The sequence below is a fragment of the Amphiura filiformis genome, chromosome 1, assembly GCF_039555335.1.
Source record: "Amphiura filiformis chromosome 1, Afil_fr2py, whole genome shotgun sequence".
NCBI lineage: Eukaryota > Metazoa > Echinodermata > Ophiuroidea > Amphilepidida > Amphiuridae > Amphiura > Amphiura filiformis.
In genome coordinates, this window is record NC_092628.1 from 53,889,197 (window position 1) to 53,908,302 (window position 19,106).

At 36.9% G+C, this 19,106-nt stretch overlaps 1 protein-coding gene across 1 annotated transcript in view; it reads right to left on the reverse strand.

Moving 5' to 3' along the window:
• LOC140148829 (uncharacterized) overlaps positions 1-2,700 on the reverse strand; it is a 40,469-nt gene extending 37,769 nt beyond the window's left edge. Inside the window, exons 1-2 of the mRNA XM_072170907.1 lie at positions 2,494-2,700; positions 1,730-1,837 (exon numbers count right to left, since the gene is read on the reverse strand). Coding sequence (XP_072027008.1) covers positions 1,730-1,837; positions 2,494-2,557 — 172 coding nt within the window. The 5' untranslated portion in view covers positions 2,558-2,700. The remainder of the gene's footprint in view (positions 1-1,729; positions 1,838-2,493) is intronic.
• Positions 2,701-19,106: the final 16,406 nt, after the last annotated feature.

Below are 19,106 nucleotides of genomic sequence, written 5' to 3' on the forward strand. Positions count from 1 at the left end.
TTTCACTTTTTTCACAATTTTCACAGGACACGTTCCCTCCGTGTCCCTATGACGCCACTAACAATGCATTTTTTACGAAGTTTTAATATTCATCTTCCATATGTATTAAAGCAAAAGTGATGCAAAATCAGTTAAATCATTAACAAACGCGTTATTTATTGGTTAAAGCCATAATGTGTGATTTGCTTCAAAGCGACGCCCTCAATTTTACTAGGAATTCTACTTTTTGCATAATTATAGTGCCCTGTGGTATACGGAAATACCACTTAAAGACTAAGCCTGAAGTGCTTTAATAACAGTAAAATTTTACTTTTTATATTAAAACCGGGGAGACCCGGTTTTATTCACAGTACACCGATCGAGTGCTTACTAACATGTCCCGTGGATGTCAGCTTATGTGTACACACGTCGAGCGCGATGCTCCGTGCAGTATTACATATAATGGAATGAAATCGCAATTTTCTTCGTTATACCTCATTTGTTTGGCTCGAAATTAAAAGGGGATAATGTAATCAGTAAAAACAAACATTTAGATAAGAATCTATTCTTTACGCAAATCACACATTATTGCTTTAATTGCTAGCTCATAATACCCTAAATCGTATGTACAGCCTGTCTCTAAAAATTGTGCAAGTGAAAAGCGCCCTCTATGGCAATTAGAAAATACCGTTGTGACATGATGCTTAGATCAACGTCTTAGCTCTCAAATGCCGTTTGTTTTGTTCAATTTGCTTGTTTTAATCTCGGGATATATTTAGTTAATAACGAAAGGGTAAACTTACTAGGGAAGAGGGCTGTATATGTAAATCAATGATAGCTGATGTTGATGCGTCTAACATTCGGGGCTCGTGCATTAGACTCATCAACATCAGTGCGCGTGCATTATTTTGTCTGATTTCTCTCCCAACAAGTATTAGGGGCTCATTAACCTCATACTTTGTCTTTTAACATGTCTTGAGTGACAAAGAAAACATTATTTACCATGATAAAATCACTGGCATGCTCGTGTATTTAATTTTACAGCAGAATGTGAACTCTATTTAATTTTTCTGTTTTAAGTGGAAAAAAAGAATCATATAATACTTGTATCATGATAAAACAGTAAAAACAGTAATAACAATATTTATTGTTGTGTAATTGGTTTTATGCTTGAAAAAGGTTTTTTATTTACTAAAATTTTCATGACCCGAAAATGTGTCATAGATGTTTAGAAGGAATGCACGTGCTAGAAGGATTCAGTCAATAATCTGGACAGATATTGGATAGTGTCCGTATATAATATGATACAGGCATTACTGAACATGATCTCCCACTATGATCAAGGCATGTCTCTCATTAAAAGAGTTGTTAGGATAGCAGTTCGCCATAATAAATAAGAACCTTGTTAGTTTCTGAAAGCTGTGTCCATTTATATTAGAGATTAAGAAAAAAGATGGGGTTGCATGTGTCACATGTCCTATGAGTTCAACTAGAAACTGCAACACTCATGTCCCATTTTGAAACACAAGGGACAGCTGCTAGGGAACCATGTTTTGAGGCATTTTATAGTTATGTATTTGTAGCAAATATAACAGTATAAATTACGTTTAATATAGAAAAATTCGGGGTGTTACAACCCCCTTCGTAGTTCGTGCTACAAAATTTGCAGTAGAAAGAGGGCGCAGTATCAGATTTATAACAGTTAGTAATGAGAAAAGACTGGAAATGCGAAATGAAATGAGATACTTACTGGCAAACCCTTTTTGGCTGATATCATCACCTGTTCTTGACATGCAGATTTCAACTGTACCTACACTCTCAAGTACTGATATAGCTGGAGTATGCATGGTGTATTGCGCTGGATGTGTAAGAAGAGGTACAGAAAAGACAGACATAGATCTTTTAAGACGAATTTCCATTCCGTATCAATGTCAATTAGGTAACATTTTGCCTTTCTGCCTTAGCTGATCATACTATTCAGGACTAGACTTAGCATGCATAGGACCAAAGAGGTCCGAGTTCCAGAACGGACCTCAATATTTGATCAGAAAGAGGAAGCAGAGACCTTATACCACTCCACACCAAGTTGAATATCCTATCTTGTATGAGTGGCGGTGGTGTTGGGATTCCCGAATTGGGAACAATTTTTCTGAATAAAAATCCCTTTCCCCTGTCGATGTCGCCCCATCAGTGCGTCATCTTATAATCCTATGAAAACAAAACCGCTATTTAGCCTATGATATAATTAATTCTATACTGAAAGGCGATAAACTTTCAGTCCTACAGAATTATCATCAGTGCATATGCTATATAATCTTATACGTAGCAGTCAATGTGAATTTAGTGATCAGAATCAACTATTGTTTTATTGAAGGCTCTGAGGCCTGCATGTCTTAAAAGTTAAGTGAGAACGAATTATGCCGATATTTCTGACAAGATAACCGGATGAAACAAATAACGTTCGTGGTTTTTTATGATTGTATAAACAAAATGGCGGATAATTTGTGTACTTACTTGGAGTCTGTGTCACACATGATAAGATACTGCTAAACAAGACTGCCAACAAAAGCATGGCCATCGTGTTCTATCTCCCTTTTTCTTCTAGTTTCACTCTGTATCATCACAAATTATATTGGTTGTCGCTTAACTTATTCCGCAGATAGCAAGTCAATGTTAGACATCGCTACACACCTTAATGACAAACTCCGCCATTAAAGTTCGCTCTAGGTCAAGTTTAAGTTGACGTTTTTTGTCTTTTCAGAACGCCTTTCAAGCCTTAGTTAACAATAGCAAAAAAGTAACGGGTCAATGATTTGCTATTTCGGTATATATTACGTGTATTCGTGCCAAGCAGAAAAGAGATTGGAAGCTTAACTAAAGTTAACATGCTTCAGCTTAAAGATACCCAGCGATTTCAGTCAGTATAGTTTTTAGGAAGGCCTAAATTAATGGTGGGAAATATTTTACATTTCTTTTAACATTAAAAGATAAATGGAAGAATTGGATAACAAAAACACAAACATAAGACCGGGACACATGGATGTAAGAATGAAGGAAAGGCTAGGGAAAAGATAGGAAGAGTATTAGCTTAGGCCTGAAAAAAATGTTTGAATGGCGTAACATAAAAAAGTTAGGGTAGGACGGTCGGTAATTTTTTAAGCTGTAAATCGCGTATGATAAAGGCTTTGGAACTTTTTTTTTTTTTTTTTCTTCAATTTTTCCTTTATTTAAATTTTTTTATATATATTTTTATGCAAAAAAATAAGAAAAAAAGTCTACGGTCGGGCCTATTTTTAGGGTCGTAACCTTTTTTTTAGGCCATATTAGTATAATCAAGAGGTTTTTTTTAATAATTTTTTTCATAATTATTAGACATGTTAGAAATTAGGAATACGTGGAATAGAAAAAGTGTAATACCAACGTTATACTTTAGCCTAAGGAAAATGCTCATCCATTGTGTATATACAACAACAACAACGCCAACAACAGAAACGTTAAGCAGCAATTAATAGCTTTTGTAAATGTTCCCCCTTTAAATGCTTTTTCCGACGGTCATATCTTATAACAATGTATACAGAAATCAAATTCAAAACTGCTTATATCATACCAACATAATTCATCTCTTGACTTATTGGTCCAAATGGATCCCAAATAGCAACATATTGTGAATTTCATGCAAAATGTTCCCAAATTGTTGTTTGGTCGTGTCGTTACATTTCTAATAGATAAAGGTCGCAACTTTTCTGAATGGGAGCTTGCTTGCATGATCGACCCCCACTTGACTTTGAAAGTTACGGGGATATACTTGTGGACCCCAGTTCGAAGTTAGTCTGTTAGTGAGAGATTTGGGGCGACAAACAGTGGGTCATTTGGTGAAAAAAAAGCATCTTTCCGTGGGATAAAATGCGGGTCATTACTTACTTTTATCCACCACTGTTGCCTTTCATAGCACGGTTCAGATGGGGGGGCAAAGGGGGCAAGGCAAATTTTAAGGGGGGCACCTTTTGGCGACAAAATCAGTTAAAGCCATATTATAACATTTCTGTAAAAATAGATTAGTATTTATTTTCCATAAAATGTTAGTTTTTACTGTCAGATATGTCCTCTTTTAATTTTGAGCCGAACAAGTGAGGTAAAGCATAGAAAATTGGAATTTACTACTAGCGCCCATGCATGTTGCTCCCGCGGTTGTAATACGGTACGATCCTCGGGGTGTGTGTATGTGTATCCCGCACGCCGTGTACGTACTGTGCATAAGTGTTCGACTAATATTTCCATCGTAATAATAAAACGCCGGTTCCATCGTTTTATTCAAAATCTCGGATTTTGACAAAACTACAACACAGGGGAAGATGCCCCCTGCCCTGGTAGCCCCTGGTCCGGCGCTTCTTATTTCACATCCTGATTGAGTGATGAGGTATCAAAATGTACACAACAAAGTTTCCCATCCATTGAATAGCCCCTAGTTCATTGAAAATAGCCCTGGTTCCCTGTAAAACGCCGTGAACCAGGGGCAAGTTTTCTACAAAGTAGCCCCTGGTCCGACGCCTCTTATTTCCAAGCCTGTGTGCCCCCCGGGCTAGTAGTACTTCACTGTGACCATTTTTAATAAACGCAAGGTATACTCACTTTATTTCAGAACCCAACACTGTCATACAGATAGTTTCACTCGAATTTCCACACACCATTAGCGTCACGCGGTAGCCGTGACCAGCAAGTTTACAAAGAAAAAAAGACCGATAAAGAAGACTAATAAACAGATGCTCCCGCGAGACTATATTTACACGTAATATTAAAACACTTGACTTCTATTGTTCTATGATATTTTTCGCTGGGTACAAATTGTATCTAAAACCATGTTTAATGTTCTTGACAACTCATTAATTCAAAAAGGGACACCAATCGTACAGTCAATCATTGTTTGATAATAAACAAATATTTTTGCTTCATTTCACGCGGTATTTCATAGCGAAAATTAGTGGAAAATAATGCTGACCCAGAATTTTTGGACAAGGCTACAGCACTAGCGGGCAATCACCTACACACTACTTTTTCAGATTTACTTCCAATTATACCCTAGCATTTTCTGAGATACCCTACATACAAATTCTGAACCCCATTCGCCAAAAAATCATGTTTTTCACAATTCTTTTGTTCTTTCCGGACGATGCATCCATTCATATTATAAATGCTGTACTTCGGCACATCAATTTACATCAGAGTCCCGTGGCCCTAACCCCTCCCAATCCGACTACTTAAGGGATCTAAAATGAGCGTTTATTGCGTTTCGACAGTATTTTTGTGGGACATGAGAGCACCTCAGACCTATCGAATTGCATTCTGAATACGAAGCATGTCTTTCTGATATCAAATAATTTTCATTTTTTGAAAATCACAATATAATACAAATTTTATGACAAATTATAAAAATTTGATATTTTTCAAATTTTTGATATATAACAGTCCTCGAAGTAAATTATATAAATCTAATGACATATTCCTAAAGTGTATGTAGCAGGGAGGAAAAGCCGACGGTCAATTGAAAATTTTGACCTTTCATATTGAAGATATGGATTTTTTTCCCAAAAGACCTAATTTTTTTGGTGTTTTGGGAAAAAAATCCATATCTTCAATACGAAAGGTCAAAATTTTCAATTGATGGTCGGCTTTTCATCCCACCTACATACACTTTAAGTATAAATCATCAGATTTTTAATGATTTGCCATAAAATGTGTATTAAATTGCGAATTTCAAAAATCAAAATTATTTGATATCAAATGACATTCTTCGTATTCAGAATGCAATTCGATATGTCTGATGTGCTCTAATGTCCCACAATAAATACTGTCCAAACGTTCATACCCCAGCCCTTAACCCATCCGAACAATTCCTAACCAATTCCGAACAAATGTTCGGAATTGGTTAGGATTTGTTCGGAATTTCTTCGGAATTGGTTTGGTTTCCAACCAAATCCGAACGCAAGTTCCGAAGGGGCAAAAGGGGCATAAACTACGCATGCGCCATATCAACCTCCTCCAAAGGCATACAAAGCACGCATACGGTCTAATACCGCAGTTTGATTTACACCGAGGTTTGAGGTAGAGGCGGATGGTAAAAGCTGATCGTGATAAACAAAATGGTAGCAGATCGAATGCGGTTAGCGAGAGAATTAGGGTCAAAATCACCTGTTTACAGTGTTCCAAGTGAGTTTTTGAAGATTGTACGATCTTGCATCACTGTGTAGGATTTGGTGAAGGTGGATCTCGTGTCACTGGAGCATATCCCGATTAGCCGGACCGATCGGCCGGGCAGATCGGGTGGAAAAATGAAAAAAAAAAAACCTACAAAAAGGAAAGGGCCATGTGCAAATTATTTTCAAGATATGCCAATAGAGATGTCTTTTTCCATTTCTCAGAAAAAGAGGCGGGATAGGTAGTCATGTTTACTGTGGTATTAAGACACCTTTACAAAGACCAAAAGACCAACATCATTAAAACATAATTATCTTGCTAAGTCGTGGCACTTAGACGCTTCCGTAGTATAAGCCTTGCTACATATACGCGCATTTCTCAGTTTCAATTTGAAGTAAATCGGACTGACTCTGTGTTTCGCTGGCATCGTCAACATTGGGTACGTGTTGTTCATATTTACATTTTCTTAGTTGCCTTGAATAATTAAAGTATATTAAAATGTATATTGATCATATTATGTATCCCTATAAACATTACAGTCACGCGGTAGTTGTGACCAGTAAGTTTTAAAAATAAACGGCTGATAAAGTTTTATTAAATTATTTATTAAGGATAACATAAGTTCAAACATCTATTTTCCGTTTTATTCGTTTTATGGAGTACTTCGTAACTCCATGACTTTGCAAGCTTGGAGCTGCTTGGCTACATTCATTAAAAAGAAAGGAAATCCACCAAAAAAACGTTGACAACGTAAAGAAAGCAGCAACTTTAAAAAGCCCCCACCTCGGCTCACTTTTTGAAACTTGGTCCCATTTTGAATATCAACAGCAAATCGGTGTTTTTAACGTTTTAACAATAACATCATTGATCATGAACTTAATATTATAAAACAAAACATATATAGGATATTGGCCAAAAACAACATAATAACCTTTCTGATCGTTCCAGAATGCTAACAACTTTATATCGTATCGGCACATTAAAGATACATACAACTTCTGGAAATGTTTTAAGTTGATAATTATGACAAAGTTTAAATCAGTATCTTTTACAAATGGGACCAAGTTTCAAAAAGTGAGCCGAGGTGGGGGCTTTTTAAACTTGCTGCTTTCTTTACGTTGTCAACGTTTTTTTGGTGGATTATACTGTACAACCTTCGGCACGATCCTGGTTTGTTTACGTTTTCCGCCTAAGCAGGCTTGGCGCATAGACTCTCTCGTGAAACTCGAAAGTTTGTTAACAATTATTTCAAGTTTGTAAACAATTATTTCAAGTTTGTAAACAATTATTTCAAGTTTGTAAACAATTATTTCAAGTTTGTAAACAATTATTTCAAGTTTGTAAAAAATTATTTCAAGCTTGTAAACAATTATTTCAAGTTTGTAAAAACTTATTTCAAGTTTGTAAACAATTATTTCAAGTTTGTAAAAAATTATTTCAACTTTGTAAAAAATTATTTCAAGTTTGTAAAACAATTTTTAAGTTTGCAAAAATTATTAGAGTTTTCAAAAATTATTTGAGTTTGCAGAAATTGATTTAAGTTTGCAAACATTATTTGAGTTTGTAAAAAATTAGTTTAAGTTTGCCAAAATTATTTGAGTTAGTAAAAAAATATTTGAGTTAGTAAAAAATATTTGAGTTTGCAAAAATTATTTTAAGTTTGCATGTCCCTCATGGTACACCTTACCATGATTATGGAAAAGAAAATCGTTAAAGGGGGGGGTAACCACAAAACCACAAAACCACATATAACCACATATATTTTGGGCTCCGTTTCTATATTACACCATAAAAAGGTGTAGGAAAACATTAGGAACACGTTCAAGTATGCAAAATAATTCCTGCTCGCTGCGCTGGCATTATATGATAAGACAATTTAAGTGTGTAAATGGGGGCAAAGATTTTTGGCACGTCAAAAAGGGGGGGCAAGGGTTTTTGGCACGACAAAAAAGGGGTTCAAAGATTTTTGGAACGGCCAAAGGGAGGGTAGCGATTTTTGGCTGACCACTTTGAGAATTCACCACCCCGGGGGTACACATATTTATTGCTCAACCCCTAATACTACAATGGGCTATTCCAGAAATTAACGGCACCTACCCTAAAGAAGACATGGGATTCCCAATAAGTTTGCGTTTTCCCATGTCTTCTTTAGGGGTAAAAAGCCGTCCTCAGCAATTGCGAGCATCAACATGCGAGGGGGGGTATACACCCCCCCCCCCAAACCCACCCACACGCATTTGAACATGAGAGTCCGTGATCATTATTTTTAGAATCCAATTAAATATTCATAGCTGATTGATCATTGATTATCGGTTATCGACTATCGATTAACACCATCTCAAACGCTGCTTACCAGCGTGCTAAGGTAAGACTGTGATGAAATCCGTAGGGATGATACTCTATGCACTACTGCTGGCTATATGATCTGACCTCATTGTTTACGAGGTCAGATCTTAAAAAAGATTAAGATTTTCCCATGTCTTCTTTAGGGGGTGGGCCAAAAATATCTGGATGCGCCCATATAAGGCGGGGTCACGTGACACAAAAGTTCGGACGCTCTGAGAGGCTGTATATCAATCTTCTGTCACAGTTCCATAACAGGGATTAAAGAGTGAAGTGAAAGCAGCAGGCGGAGTTGGGTGTATGAGGCTATTATTGTCTAAGTGTCCAATATTCCAATATAGTTTGTTTATTTCTTTATCATGTAGGCCTACTTGTACACGAAATTAGGGTCAGGGTTAGGATTAGGGTTATGAGTAGCATTAGGGTTAGGGTTTGGGTTCGGGGAAATCATTTACATGAAGTATCAGCTTAGAATTTGTTTTCGTTTTTTTTTTTTTGTTTTTTTTTTTTTTTTTTTTTTTTTTTTTTTTTTTTTTTTTTTTTTAAGTTATTAAGCATATATAAAGATCTTATAAAACGATTTTGAAGAAAATTTATTTTCGAGTCCCAATTTTTTTCTTGAGAAAAAGGCAGTTTTGTGATTTTTCTTCCATAGATGACAATGTTAAAACTATTTTTGCTGTTATCCGTTTGTCAAAATGGAAACTCGGATGGCTTTCAAAATACAGTACCACGTGCCCACGGATATGATGATTGATATAAAAAAGTTTGAAATTTACCATCAAAATCCGTAATAGTTTTCATTTTATACCAAGAGAGATTTTCCAATTCAGAACAAAATATTTGAGCCTCATTTTACGAAAAATGTCATTTGTAAGTTGTTGAAATTCAAAACGGAAACAAATTTCGTTCCTTCAGGTTGCAAGAGATACGATGTGCATAGAAATGATCAAAGAGTGTGCTTTATAGCACTTTGGAGAAAATCATTTTTTCAAATTAATGCAGATATCCGTTTTGGCGTTTGTGTAGGCCTATACATTTTCAAACATTGAATATGGATAAACTAATGATTGATTATCAATAATCGATAATTGATTATCGATAATCAATAATCAATTATCGATTATCAATTCCCCTCACCCACCCCCCCCCCAGGAGATCATCCTTAGCAATTCCTAGTTTTGTCGGTTGCGGAGGCCTATACATTTTTCAACAATGAATATGGATAAATTAATTATTGATTATCGATAAATGATAATTGGTTATCGATAATCGATAATCAATAATCAATTATCGATTATCAATTCCCCTCACCCCCCCATGCCCAGAAGGAGATCATCCTTAGCGATTCCTAGTTTTGTCGGTTGCGGAGGCCTATACATTTTTCAACAATGAATATGGATAAATTAATGATTGATTATCGATAAATGATAATTGATTATCGATAATCGATAATCAATAATCAATTATCGATTATCAATTCCCCCTCACCCCCCATGCCCAGAAGGAGATCATCCTTAGCGATTCCTAGTTTTGTCGGTTGCGGAGGCCTATACATTTTTCAACAATGAATATGGATAAACTAATGATTGATTATGGATAATTAATCATCGATAATCGATAGTCAATAATCAATTATCGACTATCGATTCCGCCTCACCCACCCACCCCCCACTACCCAGAAGCAAATCATCCTTAGCGATTCCTTGATCATTTTTGCGTGTTTGGGTTTAACTGAACGTTTATAACTGATTGATCATTGATTATCGGTTATCGACTATCTGTAATTATATATTCTCCCCCACCGCACCAACTCTAGCACTACTTTACAATGGCATCTACTAGCGTGGTGGGAAAAACTTCTGATTATGAAGTTGGGGGGGGGGGGCAGACCGTGGGCTATTCCAGAAATTAACGGCACCTACCCTAAAGAAGACATGGGATTCCCAATAAGTTTGCGTTTTCCCATGTCTCTTTAGGGGGAAAAAGCCGTCCTCAGCAATTGCGAGCATCAACATGCGAGGGGGGTATACACCCCAAACCCACACACACGCATTTGAACATGAGAGTCCGTGATCATTATTTTTAGAATCCAATTAAATATTCATAGCTGATTGATCATTGATTATCGGTTATCGACTATCGATTAACACCATCTCAAACGCTGCTTACCAGCGTGCTAAGGTAAGACTGTGATGAAATCCGTAGGGATGATACTCTATGCACTACTGCTGGCTATATGATCTGACCTCATTGTTTACGAGGTCTTAAAAAAGATTAAGATTTTCCCATGTCTTCTTTAGGGGGTGGGCCAAAAATATCTGGATGCGCCCAATATAGTATAATTCAGCGCTATTAGTTGTTAGTTTGACTTTGAAGATTGATATTAGGAGCTACAATGAAGTTGGAAAAGGGTAAACATTTAGGTTGTATTCATTAAGGGAACTGGAATGAGCGTTTCGACAGCATTTTTTGTGGGACATGAGAGCACATCAGACCTATCGAATTGCATTCTGAATACGAAGAATGTCTTTTTGATATCAAATAATTTTCATTTTATGAAATTCACGATATAATACAAATTTTATGACAAATTATTAAAATTTGATATTTTTCACATTTTGGAGATATAACAGTCCTCGAAGTAAATTTTATAAATTTAATGATATAGTCTTAAAGTGTATGTAACTGGGAGGAAAAGCCGAGAATCAATTGAAAATTTTAACCTTTCATATTGAAGATATGGATTTTTTCCCCAAAAAAACCTAATGTTTTTTGGTGTTTTGGGAAAATGAATCCATATCTTCAATACGAAAGGTCTAAATTTTCAATTGATCGTCGGCTTTTCATCCCACCTAGGTAGAAATCATCAGATTTATAAAGTTTACTTCGAGTTTACTTCGAGTTACTTGAACACCAGCCTTAACAACTCCTATAAACCTGATGAGCTTGCTACACTCAATAAGCAGATGGAAGACCTGAAGCTGGTCGATGCAATGGGGAATTACACCACTACCTGGAAAATTATACACTCGCTTTCTGGGAAGAACTCAAGGGGTAAAGGGGTAAAAGTCAAAAAGAGAGATGGATCAGCCCCAACCAGTGACTATGAACTGCTTGAGGAATGGAAGGAATATTTCAGCTCACTCCTTAACAACGACAGTGGCACAGCAGCTTCAGAACTTCCTGCACCAGCTGTTGAAGATCTTCCTATTATCACTGAGCCCCCAACTCGTGAAGAAGTAGTTGAAGCAATAGCAGCCATGAAGACCAACAAGGCAGCAGCATTGGACTGTGCTATAACTGCTGAAGCACTTCAGGGAGGAGGGGATAGCATGATTGATATGATTCTCAAATTCTGTATGGAAGTATTCTCAACGCTGACACCGCCGCGTCAGTGGGTCACAAATGTCATCATTCCTCTACCAAAGAAAGGCGACCTCTCTTTCATGACAAACTACCGTGGTATTTCACTTATGTCCATTGCCGCAAAAGTGTACAACAAGATCCTTCTGAACAGAATCCGACCTCACATTGATCCTTTACTGAGAAGCAACCAGGCTGGCCTTAGATCAGGTCGAAGCTGTGCTCAGCAAATACACATTTTGAGGAGGATCATGGAAGGCTTCAAGGAGTACCAACTTCCATTGACAGTCATTTTTGTGGACTGCAAAAAAAGCCTTTGACTCCATCAACAGGTCCGTCATGTTCTCAGTGCTGCGGCATTATGGAATACCAAAGGTTGTGGTCAATGCCATCCAGGTGCTCTACAAGGACTCCAATAGTGCCGTTATGGTAGATGGAAGTGTGATGTGCCCTCAGTAATTTAATTTGATGATTTATCTTTGTTTACAAAGTTACATGAGTGATGACATTTGGGGGGGGAATTCCCCTCTCAAATTGGGCAAAACAAGTTGAATCATATCTAATTTGGATGGAATATTTGGAAACCCCCTGAAGTTGTAAAGTGAAAATGATGTAATGGAATTACCCTAAGGAAGTGATGTAATGAGAAAGGTTAATGTTATAATTAAGGCTTGGGAATTCCCAAGATCACATTTGGCTATTAATACTTGGGATTTCCCATTGCTTGATATATAAGAAAATGTAAACACAATTATTGCCACAGTTTATAGTGTTGATCTGGGCTAGCTTGCTAATATGCTTACAGTCCAATTCCTTCAAAGAAAGGAAATTGCTAACCAGAATTAATTTAAGTAGTCAATGCACTACTACCTGCCGGTGTTGTCGGAGAAGATCTAGAATACGCCAAAGAACGTACTTCTTCAAAGAAAGGAATATATATTCTTCTGCCGATTTTCTGAAGTCTGGTTAAAGGAGCAACACAACTGTCAAAATAAGTGGGGACAACTGCATCGCAATCCTGCTTCCTGAAGATATTGTGTGAAAGGTGGAAATAGCACCAAGTTTAGTATTGGAGAACGGCGCAAGGATTAACGAGATTTGGAGAACTGCGCAAGGAGTTTAGTATTTGGAGAACTGCGCAAGGAGTTATAAACGTGTTTGGAGAACGACGCAAGGAGTTTAGTATTTGGGATTTTATAAGCAAGGATTTATAAACGCAAGTGTACAACGGACTTCGCTGATTGTCGCAGGACAAGTGATTAAGGATATATACATCAGCCGTCCAGAACATTGCAAAAACTCTGTTATCTTCAAGAAGAAGAATGCTGGCTAAGTACCAATAACTTAAAACATTATTGTGATTGTGTGATTATTTTATATGTTCATTTTGTTGTCATATATTGTACCAATCCTACATTACTTTCAATTAAAGACTTAGATTTTGTTAATTTAATCAACCAGTGTATTTGTGTTGTGCATTCGTGTGAGTTCGGGTAAAAGGTGATTTTGGCCTTGAGTCAAGTACGACTCGTAACAGAAGTATCTCAGAGCCTTTCCAAGTAACAACTGGAGTGCTTCAAGGTGATGTGTTGGCACCATTCCTGTTCATTATCCTGGTGGACTACCTCCGGAAGAAATCAACTTCTGGAATTGATGCTGAAATTGTTACCTACCCACGTCGGTCAAGCAGGTATCCTGCTAAGATGCTGAATGACCTGGATTTTGCTGATGATATTGCCCTGTTGGAATCTTCTATAGCCCGGGTCCAGTCACAGCTTACTAGGACTGTAACAGCAGCAGCAGATCTAGGCCTTGTCATCAACGCACCTAAGACAGAATATATGACTGCAAACTGTAACGCCCAGCCAGCACTTGAAGTCTATGGTAGTACCTTCAACCATGTCACAGACTTCAAGTACTTGGGTTCCAAGATGGGCTCTAGTGTTGGAGACCTAAAAAGAAGAAAAGCACTAGCCTGGGCCGCTTTCTGGAAACTGGAACGCCTTTGGAGAAGCCCATCCCTGCCAATCGGAACAAAAAATCAAGCTGTTTGAGACAACTTGTGTCACTATCCTTCTGTACGGGTGCGAGTCATGGGTAATCACCAAGGACATGGAAAACAAGATCAATGCCTTTGCAACATCTTGCTACAGAGTCATGTTAAACATCAAGCGTGTGAATCGGATCCCAAATGAAACCATCTACAATCTGACCAACACCACTCCACTGGATTGCCGGAGTCAAGATTCATCAACTCAAATTTCTCGGCCATATACTGCGTCTTGAAGATGACGAGCCTCTGAAAGAATATGCCCTTTATATTCCACCACATGGGAAGAGGAAACCGGGACGGCCGCGGACACTGTACTTACAGTATGTACAGCACCTCCTGGGAGATACTGAAGGGATGCTGCAGCCAAACAAAATTGTTTCGCTTGCCCAAGATCGCAACAGTTTGAGAAAGCTTGTAGTCGCCTGCTCCGCAACCGACTGATGATGATGACTTCGAGTACTGTTAAATATCAAAAATATCAATTTTTAATGATTTGCCATAAAATGTGTCTTACATTGCAAATTTCAAAAATCAAAATTATTTGATATCAGAAGGACATTCTTCGTATTCAGAATGCAATTCGATATGTCTGATGTGCTCTAATGTCCCACAATAAATACTGTCCAAACGTTCATACCCCTTCCCTTAAGTCTGGCCAAAATTTTAATTATTTAATATTAATAAAGGGGATAAGTTCATTGGTAGATCACCAGCGCGGTCATCTTCGGAGTCTAATTTCACCCTTCTTAAGATGAGCACTCCTCGTGTAGTTCTCTATTGGAATATGACAAAATTGGAAAAATCACCTTGTTGCAGTCTTGTTGCAACTAACAAACAAACAAAATCAGCTTGTTACACTAGCAAGTGCCACATCGTTGCAACGGTCCACCCGGGGTGATATAAGGCAGCAGGCAGGATTATGTTAATTAATTGATACTTATTAGTTCAATTTGAAATTAATAATTAAAAAAGGAATACAATTAAATGAAAACCAAGGGTCTAGTACTCCTAAAAGTGATGCGTGCACTTAGCTCGGTCCACAACTCTGCGGTGCAATAACTGCTCTTGGGTTGTTTTTTGTTATATAGCAGGATGTCTCATTCAAAATAGCCATACATACGGGGAAATTTGTCAGTCAAAATATGAAAACATATTATTTTTTATGCCAGTGCAGTCATGAGTTATTAGCGGACAAGACAATTAATAAAAAGTCAGGCGTCTAAACTAGCATTTCTTTCCGTCTCGGTGATCAGTGACCCATTATATGAACTACAAGGAAGTAAACTGCACAAAAGGCACAAACTACAAAGAACCACATAACCAAATAAATATGACAGCCTTCAACTTGCACGTTTATGCTATATTCTACTAAAACAATGTATTCTAGAACTATTCAACTACTGATTGTTTCAAGTTTGCTGTTTTATATAGACGGTGTAGGTGGTGAGTTAATATACAAGTAAATAATACATACAAATGTATCATCTGTTGTCAACTGCAAGGTGTATAAGTTCATATTATATTGTCGTTTTGTTTCAGCACAATGTGAGCCAACTAATATTGAGACGTCTGACACAATGCCAACGAATATATCGTGGAACTGTAGGGATGTTAACCTAGCGAGTGAATACCGAATTGAATATACATACAGTGATCATTGTAGTGCTGAAGATGCAACATTAACGCAACTGCAATATACAAATTGGGGGATATGGAATCGTGCACTTATTGGTTCCAACACATATTCACACTGGACGGCATTATCTGGGCTTTTCCCATCCTCTGACTACAGATACAAGATAGAGTCGAGGACTTCAAATGGAAAATTCTACCAAACCTCTCAACACACGTTTACCACAAGTGATACAGGTGAGGTTATAAAGGTCACTTAAAAAAATGCCCAGCGCGCATTCGCCCGCTTTTTTCAACTGTTTTATTTTTTTTTCCAAATCTAATACCCAAAAATCTCACGTCTGTCAACATAGCCTAAATCGGAAATCTCAATACAGTTCTTCATCTTGACCACAGTGAAACCTTTTTTAATAGTAGGCATAGGCTAAAGAGCCTGAAAAAGGGGTGATGTTTCAGAAAGCTTAGGGGAGGGTCTTATTTTAAGCCGCTCATCCTCCTGAGCATTTTGACACCTTTAAAAAAAATCGGTTGAAAAATGAGATGGTTTTTAATGATATTTACATAGTTTAGGGACCATTGGACCAATTTATGCAATTTTTACCAGAATTTTATCTTTTATTGGGAGTTGAAGCTCCAATTTAGGATGCGAGGGCGCTGTTCAGCCTAACAGCTGTTACACATACACCCCTATTAAAATGTGTTCTTATTTATGATTCAATGAAAGATATTTGTAATTGACAGCATCTCATCAAGTTTGAACTTTCTAGCTTATTTTGTTTTTGCTTCCGATTTCAATATTTGAACAGCCGCTTCCATTGAATAACATGTAATACAAAAGTTCGTTGACCCTGTATATTCCTATGGACAGGTTTTCCCTGTATTAAAAATGAGCGCAACAGCAATACCAAAGGTGATAATATCCGCATTAAGTTTTTAACTTGGGAAGGACTTTGAGACGGCGAATTATTTAATTAAGATGGCCTATCAATTGAGTTGACACGTATCACAAATGTGAAGGGAAGCTGACACCTAAAAACGTAACTACAACAATGTCTCTGTTGGTTCAAACAATAGGTAATACAATAAATCTCAAGAGGGGCAAGAAAGATATAACCATAACAACCAGATGAATAAGGTGGTGGATTGAAGATCTTTAAAACGTGTATAATACATTTTATCTATAAATTAAGCGGCCATTCTTAAAAGTTAATTCATGAGAACTGATTACAATAGTTCAGGCATAAAATGTGTTAAATCCTACCGAAAAATGCTACCATTACATAAATATTAATAATACCTCAACGGGACACAATAAACCGTGATATTATGTAAACGATATCTCATTACCATGATTACTGCACATCTGACATCTCACAAATAAAAATCCCTTTAAAAAGGGATGTGCTGGGACATGGTTGTTCACATTGAGTAACTTTGAGTTAACATTGAGTGCAAAGATTCGGTTGTTTCAAACCTCAAAATCAGACACTTTTTCCCAGATACTGATAATTCAGTTGGATTCCTTACAACAGTTCCATTTCAATTTGTATACTTTTATGCTCTTTATGTTGTTACTCCTCCTAAGGTTTACGTTCACTAACTTACAGCCCAATACGACCAATTTTAAAATATGATCTCTAGATGACCTATGACCTCAAAACATTTTCACTCACTTGATGCCCTTACCACTAGGTAATGTTTGACATTGAAATTTACTTTTACAAAAGAGGGCAATTTCCCCATCGCTTTATCTAAATCAACAATGACCTCATTTGACCACTAAATGACCTTTGACCTCAAACATCTCCACTCACGTGTTGTCCCCCTACTCAAATATTATATTATCACCAGGTTTGGATGGCATGAGTTGGAACCGACGTTTGCACCTTATAGTGTAGATTAATTCATAGCTCTTTTTGTTTTTTGAGGATTTAAGCATACAAAGTAACAAGCAAACTTTCAAGAAATATATTTTTTTAAAGTACCAGTATATATTCGAATATATATTACAGGCCTACACAAACTGAACCCCAAAATAGCACCTTTAAAGCCAATAAGTGAATGTTTATTGATAATATTCGTAGTAACAAAATCCAATCATTACCTATGCTCTAATGCTTCATTCTAGTTTTGACATTTGTGTCATCATAAAAATAGACCCAAATAAAAGTGATGTGTGCATCAATAGCTTTTGATCACCATCTTGTTACCAGGAAATGTACACAGCTCAGGCCTATCTTATTTCCAAGCAGTGATCTTGTTTATTTATTAACACAGGTCTTCCCTCAAATAACTATGCTGCATGTTGCAGGGTCAAACATGTTACATGTAGTTGAAAATTATCCAACATATATTTGATAACAGACCACCACAGACAGACCACTATCTACATGAAGAGATTAAGGAACATTGTGTATTCATTGCTCACTACTCAGCAGGGAGCTCTCAACAGAGATACAGGCCATACATGACAGATACTGAACAACAACAAAGCATGTATGGTACCCGGTGTGTCTGCCCATATAACCCATAGCCTGCCAAGCTCAGTGTGCTAGTGAAGAGAACCATCAAAACTTCCTAGTCTAGATTCAGAAATATTATTTTCCTAAAACATATACCTATTTTACCTTAAAATGCAAAATCAACACAATATTTCTGATATCTGCACAAGCCAATTTTAGTATTCATGTTTGTCATAACCATTTTGATAATTTTTTTGCAATATTTTTACAAGTTTCCATTTTCTTCATGAATTACTAATAGAAACAACAGAAAACTGAAATCAAACAATAAGTGCTGGGTTGCCACGGCAACCCAGCACCCACGGCAACCCAGCACAAAAATAACTAAAGACGAATTCTCAACAATAACTCCAAATCTTTTAATTAACCTACACTATAGTCAGGCACGGTAGCAATATTAAGGAACATAGTTGACAAAAGAACACGACTTGGCATGATGTAGTTTCTTTGGGTCACTATGATTCATTTTAGAATAGCCCCCTTATGTATGGACCTTTGGATCCCATTTAAAACAGGAATCAAAGTTCGAATGGGAGTAATTTCCACCAATGCCTCTAGAAGGTTAGCATTTCAAAAAATGATTTTATCAAAATTGAATTCAATTGTTCTACTTAACATTAAGCATTATAAAGATTTCACATAGTACCTAATATTATGCTGTTGTTTCCCAAGGTTACACGGCAAATTAAGTCAAAGACCATTAACTGAAAGTGAATCATTATGTAGGCCTAAAGAGGAACAACTTGAGACCATGTTTATCATAATCAGAGTATTTCTTACATTCATATTTTTATCTATAACTCGAAAACGGTACATCACAGCTCTATATTTTTCGTTGTTATCTGAGGAATAGCCTACATAGGTGTGATTACTATTTCTGTCTATCTGAACCTATCATCTATGGACATTTTGAGGCCTATTCAAAATTGATCGCTACGATATTGGGAAGCATCATGCCTAAATTGGTACTTTTGTTCCCATTTTGATGAAATTGGCCTGACTACTAGAACCTAGGTCCA